A 13,131-nucleotide genomic window follows, 5' to 3' on the forward strand; every position below is an offset into this window, starting at 1 on the left:
TGATGACAACCACTGTGTTTACAGGTAAAAGGGCCATTTGTGAGAGATGTGTTGGCTGCAGGTGGAAGGTTAATTTTACATTGTGCTCCAGCTGTGAGAAAAGTAAAATTAAATCTTTGATATGTTTCTACACAAGCAGAAGCATGAACAATGCTATTGAACCTATGTATTTTAGAATTTTTGAACTTGTACCTTCCTGCTGTTCATGATCTTTTACATCCAATCTAGAGTTATAATGTAGCAGGTGGGTAACACAGTCTGACTCTGCCCAATAGTTTTTTGTGGCCCTGCAATCCCTCCCAACCATTTCTCTTACTCTACATAATTTGATTCTGCAATACCAAACAGTTTTGTGATCTCCAAAATTTCCCCCTTTTGAAAAATGGTCATGCCCGCGTTTACAGTGTTAGCTGGAGCCAATGCAGCCCTTGGCCTGAAAAAAGTTATATACTCTTGTTCTAATGCATAAAATACTGAAGAGGTGATAGTTTCATAAAGTACAGTACTCCAGAAGCCATGAACTAGAGTCTCTTTTTAATGTATCTATATAAAAAATAATGAGCGATTTACAGGTCTCTTTCTAATCAGAACCTTAGAAGTATATATAAAGGTGCTGTACAATATATAAACATTTACATCCAGTACAACCATAGGTTTCTCAACATTCCAAGGCCACATTGCTAAAGTCATTTTATGCAGTTAAGTACAGATACAAAGTCTCTGGGTAGAAGGGCTCACATCAAACAGAGGACAACAAATTAGGTCACGCCATTAAAGGTTAAATTGCATATGGATAATGATTACTTGCTGAATAATGGAGGGGGGAACAATTTTAGTTTTACTAAGTCATCTTGATATTTCTGCAGTTTTCATTCAACACTATTCTGTGACAGTATAAGAGAATCTTGAAGGGATGTTTCATGATGTTTGTCAAGGTATTTAAACTACATAGGCTAACTCAAGTATTAAATATTTTCACAGTAATTTTCTACAATATTTGCACATACGTCCTACAGCAACTTGAGTTCTTAAATGAGAGAACAAAAGACACTTCAAAAAACAATTTTCTTAATATTAAGAGTTTAACCAGCTGTTAGTCTTTTAAAAAACAATTTCCTCAAGAACTGGTTTGTCTTGGTACCATCACACCACAGAAATGCTTAGGAAAACCAAGTCCAAAGAATATAGGGCTTTTAAAAACCTCCTGTTCAAAACAGGAATTCATTTGAGCCACATCAAACTTTTAAAAACTCAGGGAAATTAATAAGCAACACAGATATTGTTGGGATGGGAAAACTCCATTTAAAAATAAAAAGCACAAACCCATGTGGAACTGTAAGATACTGTAAATTCACAGCCAACGTACATACACCTTGCACAAATTTTTAAAAAGGTGAACAGATGTTCTAACGTAACTTAAATGTGCATCATCACACCAGTATATGTTTCTGGGTGCCACATGAGCAAATCCATCATGAAAGTGCAGGACTATTGCACAATAGACAACCTTGCACCATTCAATTTCCCATTCTGACCAATGCCATCAGGCATCCTATTGAGGCTCTGATTACAGGTACGTTTATGCTTTCAACTTTTCCTTCTCAAGCATTTTCACTGTCATTGCAATGGTCAGCTTGAGAGGTGGTGGTGAGGAAAGGGCTAATCAACAGCTTTCTAGAGACCTAGTGCTTTTAAATGGGCAATTGGATGTCACTTATGTCAGTTGCTTCTGATCAAGCTAGCAGGATAAGCACAGCAACCACACAGGGATAGTCATACAAAGCCAGTAACAATAGCACCAAGCAAGTACACCTCTTGTAGTAGTATTCCAGGCTTCAGTGAAATCATATCTCACACAGACAGCATCTAAGGAATTTCATTCTTCAGCAATCAAAGTCCATTTCAAGAGTTCACAGGATTACCACTATCCTAGATATCTTCACCAATCTATTCCCCATCACACTCAAAGCATTCAGACCCAGCAGGGCTAGGTGAAAAGGGTATGTCAGCAATCAGGTTGAATGCAAAGCAATAATCTTCTGAAAGTGACATCGCTAAAGCCCTCAGTGGCAAGCCTGTAGTTACTACAACACAATGCCAACTTCAGCTGTTCTCCAGAATAAGGCTGAGCAGTATCATGCAAAAGTGAAAATGGAACAGAAATGGTAAAATCTTGAGCAGATAGATGGGCTCTATACAGATAAATATTTCCAAACAGCAATGGGAATGACTTTTCTCTTATTCCTACTGGCTCAGGGGAAGTGCCACAGTAACAGTAGTTACTGCACATGCAAAGAACTACACATGCAAAGGAAGTGGAGAAGCTTGTCTCATTCAGTTCAACGAAGCAGTAAAACTGACTGTCAGACTGCCTAAAGTAGAGTGCAACTGATAAAAAGAAAGGGTTAATATGTCAGCAAAACAGGAATGCCACCATTAGATTTATTTTTTTTAAATGCTTGGACATTACTGTGCAAGAAAAATAGTACTGTGTATTTTTTTTTCTTTAGTAGATAGGGATTTCACAAAATAGAGGGGAGAGGAAGGGAGAAGAATGTTAGCAGTAGTAGAGTTCTTAAAAGGCAATATTAACAATGTGTCCTTAATTTGCAGACATCCATTTGCCACAGTGCTGCTATGCTGGAAAGAACTTGTTTTGTCCCATCTCAAACACACACACTCCCGCGCAAAAAGCAAAACAAGTTCAAAACACTAAAGAACTTGCAGAACTTATTAACCAGACATTGCATTAAGACATTCCCAAAACGAACACACATATACACACACAGGCAATGAAAGTTCCATTACAAAACATTCTGCATGTTTGAGAAATCACTTAAACACTGTAACTAACAGAACAGGTAAAAAAAGGACTGGAAGAGAAACTAGGGGATGAAGGAAAGAAAATAAGTTTGAGAAGAAAGGGGAAAGAATAAAATATAAAATAGAGAGCAAGACTTGAAAGCTGGAAGAAAGAAGTCTAATACAATTAAACAGCCTACTGGAAGAGGAAGCTCCCTGACAAAATGTGGAAATCTTTGATTTAGGGTAACATAAGGGGCATGGATCAAACTCTCTGCTGAGATGGATCAAACTCAAAAGCTCATTCAGAGGCTGCCAAATCCATTGCTAGAATGATGTAAAATTCAAAGTCTCCATTCTTGCAGCTTGCCATCTCCTCAAATCCCATCACAATTAACTAACTACACGTCTGAGGTGCAAATGTGCTCCACTGTTAACATTCCTATCATATTTACACTCACACAGAAGTAAGAGAGGTATGTAAAAAAATGGAAAACAAAGTAAGGTCTTCTAGTAATAGCGATAAGCAAGGACAATTCTTGAGAATTTGACTTTGGTGGATCGGTTTACTCTGCTGTGTTTTAAGATCTTGAATTTTGAGCCAAGGCAGGAAATATTCAAGTGTTTAGACAGCATTAAGCAAAAAAACAAACAACAGATGGGAGATGCTGACAAACAGCATGGCAATAAGCTTGAAAGCATATGCACACTCTGCATGTTTAATAACTAATGTTAAAAGTGCTTGTTAAAAAATAATAATCAGGATATAATTTCGTGGCAATCCTGAAGCCACTTACTTCAATATAATCACACTGAAATTAAGAGAACTGTTGTGATTTTAAAACTACTCAGCTTTCGGATTTAAATTTGTATCACATATTTTAAAGTTGGAATGGACAACTCAAACAAGGTAGTGAAGACAGCAAATGACAAAAAAGCACATATAAAGGGGGACTGTCCTGTTTAAAGTTATTATGCTGGTATTGACAGGTTTGAGGAGGGTGGAAGAGAGCTTTGTGAAAAAAGGCATTTGGGGCATGTTTGCTCCCTGACTCCAGAGAGCCAAGAAAACCAAGCACATCTAACTTCTTGCTTGAGCAGCGAGAACTCAGAAATATTCCCTATGTAAACATGCAGCATGCTTGAGTAAATACTCATTTTTAAACTTTTTTTTCCCTTTTCTGTGGCAGTGGAAAATGCAGAAGATTCAACAGGATACAGTAGATAACTTGGCACAAGAACAAGAGTAGTGAGTCATGATTACACTGATAATAGGCATTAAATAATTTTGTTCATTATCTCACAATACTATCAGAAAGCCTTAGCAGTGCAACATCAGGAGCAGCAGGACACCACCTTCAAAGGGACCAAAGGACAGCAGCTTTTGAAGAGTTTTATATATGCAATCCAAAAGGTCCTTCATGCAGCCTAATTTAACCTCCAATCAAATGTACTTTCTGTTCATCACAGTGTCTGAAAAAATGACAGTTTTGTTAAAAGAAAAACTGTTTTAAGTGGCCACATTAGAAACCTGATTAAAATATGTTCTAAAAAAGTTTGTCAGTCAAACCCGTTTGTCAGTCACACCTGTTGCTTTTGTGACTCTGCTTGCACTTGGTACCTTCCAAGGTCCAGGAGTTATAGCTTTCTTCACAGGAGATCTGCTCTCAGTTTTGAAAATTCCATCCTCTTTGGTTTTATCAGCTGACTCCAGGTCATTGTCTCTGTATTTGTTCAGGACAACAGGCTCTTCTGCTTCAAGCCTAGTGTTGTTATCTCCAGAAAGTACTGAATCATCAGGAAGACCTGCCATTTTTAATTGGTTAGAGCTTTTGATTTTTTCATCTTCCAGTGTTTTCTTTCTAAGTTGATTAGCCTCAGAAAGTGGAAGAGACTGCTCCTCTGACTTGTAATGTGCTGTCTCTGAAGGGCATTTCTCATCCTTCCCAGATATGTTTTGCTTTGTGACTTCTTTTATGCCTCCTAATTTCACTTTTTCTATTGGTAGCACAGTTGTGTGCTTTTCACTAACAGGTGTTCCACTTTTAAATTCTGTTAATCTTTGCTCTGTGTTCGGATTATCTCTGCTTCTTTCTTTCTTTGGATATTTCTGGGGACTAGCAGATCTGCCTCTCTTTTCCTTGACGGGGACTTTCCCAATATCTGCACTCTCAGTGGTTCCTGGGTGCTTGTTTTCACGTCTTTTGGGACTTTCTGGTTGGTCTAAGCAACCCTTGGTGATTTTTTTAGGTTCACCCATTCGAGGGCTGTTGCATGGTGCTTGATTATGGCCTTTGGAAGTACTATTGCTCAACTTTTTTGGGCTGGCTGATCTGCCTCTGCTGGTTGCATTGCCCACTGCCAACTGTGCAGTACTGTGTACCACCTTATCACCTGGACTGGAGGGGTGGTCCCGTTTGTTCACATTCTTTTGTGCAGAAGTTGCATTCTTAATCTCCAAGTGGTTTTCCATTAAAGTGCTTTTCTTATCAGGCACAGTTTTCTTCAGTTCTTCCAGTTTCTCAGGCGTCTGGAATTTCACTAAAGCTTCTTCTGGTCCTGGCAAATGAGATGCTTCAGATGTGGAAGCAGAATGTGAAGATGAGGGAAGTGGTGTCTGTTCACCGTGTGTTACACTTGAGGACGTTGGATTCAAACTATCCAGATCACCTGCATCAGAACAAGGACAAATATGGCACTAAGCAATAAGGATGTGTTCTTGACATTTAAAGCCCTTCCAGTTTTAAGCTATGTAAAAACACAACAACTCGTACAATGAAAAACCAACTTATGTCTCTATATGGCAAGACGACAAATTAGGTTTTACAGACTGCAGGTCATGTATTCTTTTGCTAATAACTGTATTTAACAAGTGCTGCATATCCCTCATATGTGCACATCCCTGCTTTGCAAACCTGATTTCTGTGCATGCTCAACTCTTCCACTACAACAACAAAAAACTGCAATCTACATTAACTCACTTTCCTGTTAACCACAACACTGCACGGTAATTAAAACAAGAGTCTTATTATTCCTTTACATTTCAGGGTAAGAATTTCTCCCACAGGGTCTAGGGAAGTGTATGCATGGGGTTTGCAGAATGGGCTGGAGAGAGAATAAATGAAAGGGACACCAATCTTCAAAATGGTGCTGAGTATGTAGGGCACATTTAATTCAATGTAGCTTATAACAATATTCATAAGCCACCAATTCAAATAATAATAATAATTCATGGTGGTATACAATAAAACCATGAAATCATAAAATACACAATTTTAATAAAAGAAACAAAATGTCCAATGCAGCTTGATTTCAACCTTTCTCAGAGGCAAATACTATAAATGAGTAGAGAACTTCAACAAAGCATGATGCCTTTAACCAGTTATAGTCTTTGACCCCCGAGGAAAGTTGAAACTGAAATGTGCTGAGTATTTCACATCTTTCTTTAGAGTATCCTACATACCTTTGCACTGTTTTGAGGCTTTACCTCTTTTTGTTTGTTTGTCTGTGTTTTCATGCTGCCCTCTGCTGTTTTTCTCAAGAGAGAGTAACCACCATAGTGCATGTTACATAGAACAGTTGGGAAAAATCACTGATTTGGAGGATGTGCTAGGAAGGACAATGATCTCTGCTGACACATGGAAAGGCTTTGGGATTTATTTAGCTGGTAAGACTTGTGAAATGCAGGACTCCTAAAATTTATTCTTCTGCATCAGTGATAGACTACACTTAAGCAATACATGCCAAAAGAAAACTGAAAACAAGGAGAGCGAAAAACTACTGTTTGAAGCAAATAAAAAGAGGTCAATCACAAGACATGCAGATTTACCAAGTCTTTAAGGAAAGACCAAGAAAAGCACTGAAAGCTTTAATGCTGCTCAGGTTTCACGTAGGAGCACAAACTGGAAGGAGCCAAACCTGAGGGAGGAAGAGAAAAAGCCCAGGACTATATACCAAAATCACAGCACACAGCAAAAGACTTCATCAGAAATGTACGATTCACAAGCAGAGTGCAAGAGCTGGCATAGTGAGAATAAAAAGAATCACGCTGTTCCTTACTGTCCTGTGTTTGCAAGTGGAGTATGCTCCACCAAGGAAGCCTGGTAGTCACAGTGTCTTAAATAAACAGACCCTTGGGTCTCTGTGTTGCTCTTGTATGTGTGTCTTGAGAGAAAGTGCTGAAAGATGCTGAAGTGTCCCTACCCCCCTTAGCCACTTTCTCAAGTTCCCGTGTCTGTTTAGAATGTTTGCACCCAAAAGAGATCACCTCAATTTTCTTAGGGTTATTCAGTTAAGGGGCGAAGTCTGTTGCAAACTGCTCCACTCTTGTGGAAAGTTACTTTCAGACTAATACAGCTCAATATAACCCGTTGACTGACGTCACTTTCAGAGGCTATTTGGCACAAATTCCTGTAAAGGAATGAAACAAAGGGGTCCACTCATGGGAAAATAGACTGATCTCACAAGATCCTCCGGGGGCTGAGACTTCTGTGTCTTTTATCAGTCCTTCCAAATATAGTACCCAACATGTTTCTTTTTCTCTAGTGCTGCCTTCCCTAACCAAGTAAAGTCCAGAGCTTGTAAGACTACAGCTTTCACGATCCCTGACTACTGGGCTATACTGAAGGGGTACTGGCAGTTGTAGACCATCTGGAAGGCACCACATTGGCTATCCTTGCTCTAGTGCATTTGAACATTATTTACCTTTGACTGAGGGAATTTAATGCCTCTACATTATTCATGTCAATTCCCTCTCTCTGTGTGTCTGCCTGTATCACCTCTGCAAAGACTTCAAGGACTCGTGGGTGTGGATGGCAAAGGACCTACATCACTGTTTCTCTTGGGGATAGCTGAGGGTTTGGTGAGGAGGGAGAACAATGCCTGGGCCTTGGGGATATACCTCATTTTCCTCTAAGTGATACAGGAAGACAAGGAAGAAAAAGAGCATACAGTCAGCACAGAAGGAGCGGGAAATGGGGAAGATTATTTCTAGGCAACTAGCTGACTCTGGCAAACAAAGCTCTCATGAAACTCTGATCTGCCTTCAGGTATGAAAGCAGATATAGATGTAAGTCTGCTTGACCTTGTCTCTGGAGAAGATAGCAGAGTTAATGCTCTTCTAACACTGAAGAACAGCAGCATCTGCAACATACAGAACAGGCTAAGACAGTCACTCCCTCTCATTCATCAGATCCATAAACAGGACAGAAGTACCATATTACCATGATCTGGTATTAAGCCGGTTCCTGGTCGCAAAAGGAGAAGAACTTTATTCCCTCCAGACTGAATCAATTCAATGGCTCGGGTATGGGTGATTCCTTGGGTTGGCTCCCCATTGATCTCAACAATCTGGTCCCCAACCTGAGGAAAGAAAAGCATCCATATTAAACACAAAGGGCACTTCAAATTCTTGCCTTATACATAAGCAAATCCTGTTTTGTCGCATATTCAATTCAAAGTGGCTAACAATATTCATACTGTTATAAAATCTGCTGAACTCACAGCACCACCCATGAATATCATCCCAATTATCACCTGGAATTCCAGGTACTGCCCTGCCCTCTAGATAACTTCAAAACAGCTTTACGTTCTGTGAGCTGGCACCTACATATGACTGCTGAAGGACAATGCTAAAAGCCAGCCGTGGAACTGGGGGCGGGGAGAGGTGGAAGGGTTGTCACTGAGGTGTGAAATGCAACCCAAGAATTACAAAGTGTATATTGCAGTGTTGTTAACTGACCAGCAGATGCCACTGTTACATACAAGGCGCAGTCATTCCACACAATGCAGGGCTGGATGGAGCCTGACAACTCAGGGAGTAAAAGGGGGAGGGAACAGGTTTCATTTAAGGTGGGGAAGCAGCATCGCATTCTAGTCGTTTGGAGCAGTTTCTTGCTTGAAAAACAGAAACAACTCACAGTGCTGTGAAAAACTCCCTCTAGATATTTACTGTGTGGTTGAAAAGACATTTTGAAGGAGAAAGAGTTCATTTCAGTGAGAACATTCATTTAGGCAAGAAGATCTACATTGGCAGGAAAAAGCAGGGGACAGCTCTTGAGGCTCCGATTTGTAACTGGCTTCAAGTGTTATTAGCTAATGTGTATTTTGTCCAATTACAGGCAAATTCATCACTCCCTTAGACTTCTGCAATAAAAAGGGTGGAAGCAACGCCTTAACAGCCATATACCACAAGCAGCACAGCTGCATCTAGGTTCCTATAAACAAAATATACCGTGGGCCACTAGAAACATCCTTGCAGATATATTTTTATGGTTTGCAAATTGATTCTAAAATGAAAAGTGGTATACAGCAGTAATAAAATTTACATCATTAAATTTGTTTATAGTATACATCTCAGTGAACACTGTAGAGTCTTGAGAAAGAGTCTGTTCAAAACTGCAACCAGCAGGGAAGAACTGTAAATAAAGTCTTCATTTTTCTCAGTGCTACCAGCTGACCAATGAGGTTACTCTGGGCAGATGGGCTTATAGAGCAGGGACAGTAAAAATGGTGGCCTCCAGATGCAGTTGGACTACAACTACCTGGTCAACAACTGGAGACTGCCACATTGGCTATCTTTGCTGAAGAGTCCCAGCAAATACTCTGGTAACTATTTGGGAGTTGATGCAAACAAAGTAGAGTGGCAATGACAATATTTATTCTGTATAACAACAACAACAACAACAACAACAACAACAACAACAACAACAGGGCCTGAAACACCAAGCAATTTAGTCTTTAAGAATCTTAGGTGATTAAGCCCACCCCCACCCCAAATAAACACCTATTAGATACTCACATGAATTCTCCCATCTTTAATGGCAGGGCCATCTTCAGCAAGCCGAAGAATAAACAACCCCATGTTATACTCCTTTCCTCCACGAAGGCTAAATCCGAAACCTCGAGGACCTCTCTCCAATTCAACAGGATAACATCCAGGGATCTGAGCAGAAAATATAGAGCAGACTTAGATCACATTGGAAAGAGACCTTCCTTACTATATTGTTAGAGAAAGCTTCAATTTCTTAAATTTAAAGGATGATCTAAGCAGAAATGAAGTTCACATATCAGGCAACGTACACACACACACACACACACCCCTTCAGCAATGCACCCAGGAAGAGCTCAGGCACAAGCTTAAATTTATTCACTCAGTGAGATCATGAATTTGGGGGCTCCCACTTCTGTTCTTTACTTCTCCATACAGTGAAGAAACTGGGGAAGAAAGTGAGCCTAAGACAGATCCTGATCTCTCCTCAAGTACAAGCTCAGGGAGAAAAAGTTGACTCAGGAAGATCTTAACATAAGATTGCAAATGAAAAGTGGCTTTCCTAAAGATCATCCTCATTTTTATTTTGACTGAGAGCCAAGCCCCCATATAGGGGCTGCTGCAAAGTGCTTACCCGACTTTGGTTTCCATGCTGCAGATGTAGCATTTAAAAGTGTTTGCCCTGTATATTAGCTGATATGCATGCATATATTTGTGCCAGCATTAGCCGTTGACAGGGATATGCAATATAGCTCAATGCTTATTTAGTCATATTGGGTGGAATCAAATGAAGTGCTAAGTGAACAGTCTGTCAGCACAAGGATTTCTGCTTGTGCAACGGAACGTTTTCCCCCTCTCCTCACCCCATATCCCCTACATATATTCTAGTGTTTCTCCTAATCCTCTGGTGCAGATTTAGTAATTCCTCAACTAATTATACATGTAGACTCTATTTACTTTAAAACTTACAAGGCCAACATAAGTTCTTCCAAAAAAGGATGCAAACGTGCTCTTTCCCATTTCTTTAGCACCAAAGTCTAGGCCAGAAACTCTGCACAACTCTATGCCTCCTCTCCCCCCTTCTGTTACTTTTAGAAGTATGAGGATTTAGTGAGAAAATTATTATGAGTCCCTGGAAATACAACTATTCTAGCTTAACCAGTTAGGGATAAACTGAAGTTGCAGTGACATTTTAAGTTCTTTATCAAAAGTAGCCAAGGCTTCTACCACAGATGTAACCCAGCAAGCAAGCTTTATGTAAAGTAGAGCACTCCATCCTTAAACAGACTACTAGATCTTCCAATAATATCCCAATTTCCCACTTCATATTGATTCTAGTCACCTGAAGATTAAATGATTTAAAAAAACCCTGCTAGTTTAAGTCCAGAGTTCAGACTGCCTCATGTTGACTCAAGCTCTACAAAGCTGAGGAATGAAAAGCTAAGGTTGACAGTTTAACATAAATGATGCTGTGCAATGTCACAAATTGTGCTTTCTTACAACTTACCACCCATGCACCCACACTTTTGCTTGTTTTTTCAGGCCCAAATCCTGATGTGGATGATGGAGTGCCTAGGACCAGCAAACATGTCCCATGTTGTCCTAGTCCTGTATTGTCTTATGAAGCACCTGAGCCTTACTGTAACGCTAGAGGAATTCTTCTGCAAGTTGTGGTTTATTTTTAAACACTACATTTTGTTAAATGTGGCCATGCATAGTTGTGGGATGCACAGCTGCAGGGTGGCTGTTCGTATGTGTTTATGGTGCCCAGGGCAGTTTGTCAGGTTTCCAAATGTGCCCCCAAACCTATGAAGACTGGTGAACTCTGGTACCGTCAGTGTATTGCACTGCTACAGGCACTGCACATGGCAGCCACCAGGTGGCTCCTGAATTCAGAACAATACATTCTATGGGGTCTGCTTCCAAATTAGCCCATCTCCACCCTCAAAACCACCAGTGGAGTTCCTGCACTTTAAATATTCCAATCAACTATGTGGAATTACGTTCTGCAGAAAATGTGGCTGCTGCCTCTTTAATTTCTAAGCTCCAATACAGTACATGAAGCACTTGACATTTATAAAGTTAGAAGTGACGGTAACATAGAATAACAGAATCGTAGAGTTGGAAGGGACCTCGAGGTTAATCTAGTCCAACCCCCTGCAATGGAGGAATCTCAACTAAAGCATCCATGACAGATGACCATCCAACCTCTGCTTAAGAACCTCCAAGGAAGGAGAGTTCACAATCTACCAAGGGAGTCTGTTCCACTGTTGAACAGTTCTGCCAAAAAGTTCTTGTTAGATTTCCTTGGAGTTCAAAGCAAGGAGTTTCATGAATTTTGCTGCTTTTATAGCATTTGCAGAATATCCACTGCAGTGACTGTGACACAAAGTCTTACCTATCCCTATATTTGCTATGGGAAGTTTCGGCCTCAAACAATAGATACCAGTTTAACAAAGCTGTTCTCCAGAGAAGAGTTTATACCTGAGATAGCTTGCTCCCTGTGACAGATGAAACACCTTCCGATGACGAGAAGTGCTTGAAACTGTTGCATTGTTCTTTTCCAGTATCAGCTTCTACAGCACTCCTGAAATTAAAGGAAGCAGAGGGATGTTTGTTTATTTATATAAACTGGGGCAACCCAGTCAGATGGGCAGGGTAATAAATAATAATAATAATAATAATAATAATAATAATAATAATAATAATAATTCTGGTCAATAACTAAGGTTCTCTGGGCAGCTTGAAACAAAAATGAAAACCATTAGATATAAATACATCTCTCAAGACAGATGGATACCAACAACAACAATTGTGGCCTTCAGTGGCAATGTAATCATGTCCTACATGCCACTGCTGAAATCTGAAATAGCTCTAGATGAAAACTGGAGAGCATCCATGGCGTCATCAGCTGGCAGGACAGCGGCTTTGGCAATACTGATTCTCTGCAGTGCTTTGAAGGGGATGGGGGAGAGCTTTTCCATGCTCTGCCTTTGCTTGCAAAATGCTCCCTTTAAGATCAGAGTGAGATGGGGACTTAGAGCAGGAGGGAGAGGGAGTCTTGCAAAGCCTTTTGAGGGTCTCCCCCTCTTCCCTTTTATGTCCCTAATCTTACACCAGCCTTTAATCTCCACTCATGGGTTGATGAATGGAGATTAAATCCTGCTACCTACAGTGAGTGATCCTGTTCCCTGCTGAAAACAGGAACATGCAACCAATGTAGGGAGGTGCTGAAACCAAATGGTTCCTGGAAGTCTCAGAGTGGCCATGTTGGAGGCTTCTTAGTGACAATAGTGTTCTCCTTAACAATCCTAACATACCGTTATCTTTTTTTATTGCAGCTTTTGCCTGCCTTCTAAATAGAGCCCTGGGGAAGGGAGGAAAGACAACAGAAAAAGCAGAGCCAGAAAGGGGGCAGGGCGGGGGGGGGGGAGGGAGAAGAAGTTTTCTTTAAAATATAAAGTTGGGGGGAGGGAGACTGATAATGATTTTGAACAAAGGGGAGAGTTTGATTCAGAGAAGCAATGTGGGGGGGGGGGGGCAATCTGCAGAGACTGAAG

General features: G+C 40.4%; 1 protein-coding gene across 4 annotated transcripts in view; it reads right to left on the reverse strand.

Moving 5' to 3' along the window:
* Nucleotides 1-514: 514 nt before the first annotated feature.
* The window catches only part of MAGI3 (membrane associated guanylate kinase, WW and PDZ domain containing 3), a 110,191-nt gene continuing 97,574 nt past the window's right edge, over nucleotides 515-13,131 (reverse strand). For 2 of the 4 annotated variants that reach the window (XM_081195167.1, XM_081195166.1), the window contains exons 18-22: nucleotides 12,056-12,158; nucleotides 9,602-9,745; nucleotides 8,025-8,163; nucleotides 6,632-6,720; nucleotides 5,333-5,472 (exon numbers count right to left, since the gene is read on the reverse strand). In XM_081195167.1, the coding sequence (XP_081051293.1) occupies nucleotides 6,671-6,720; nucleotides 8,025-8,163; nucleotides 9,602-9,745; nucleotides 12,056-12,158 (436 nt within the window). In that variant the 3' untranslated portion in view covers nucleotides 5,333-5,472; nucleotides 6,632-6,670. Of the gene's footprint in view, nucleotides 5,473-6,631; nucleotides 6,721-8,024; nucleotides 8,164-9,601; nucleotides 9,746-12,055; nucleotides 12,159-13,131 lie in introns of all 4 variants that reach the window. The other 2 variants (XM_081195165.1, XM_081195164.1) reach the window with 1 other exon arrangement.

The sequence above is a fragment of the Podarcis bocagei genome (assembly GCF_964188305.1).
Source record: "Podarcis bocagei genome assembly, chromosome: 5".
Classification (NCBI taxonomy): Eukaryota; Metazoa; Chordata; class Lepidosauria; order Squamata; family Lacertidae; genus Podarcis; species Podarcis bocagei.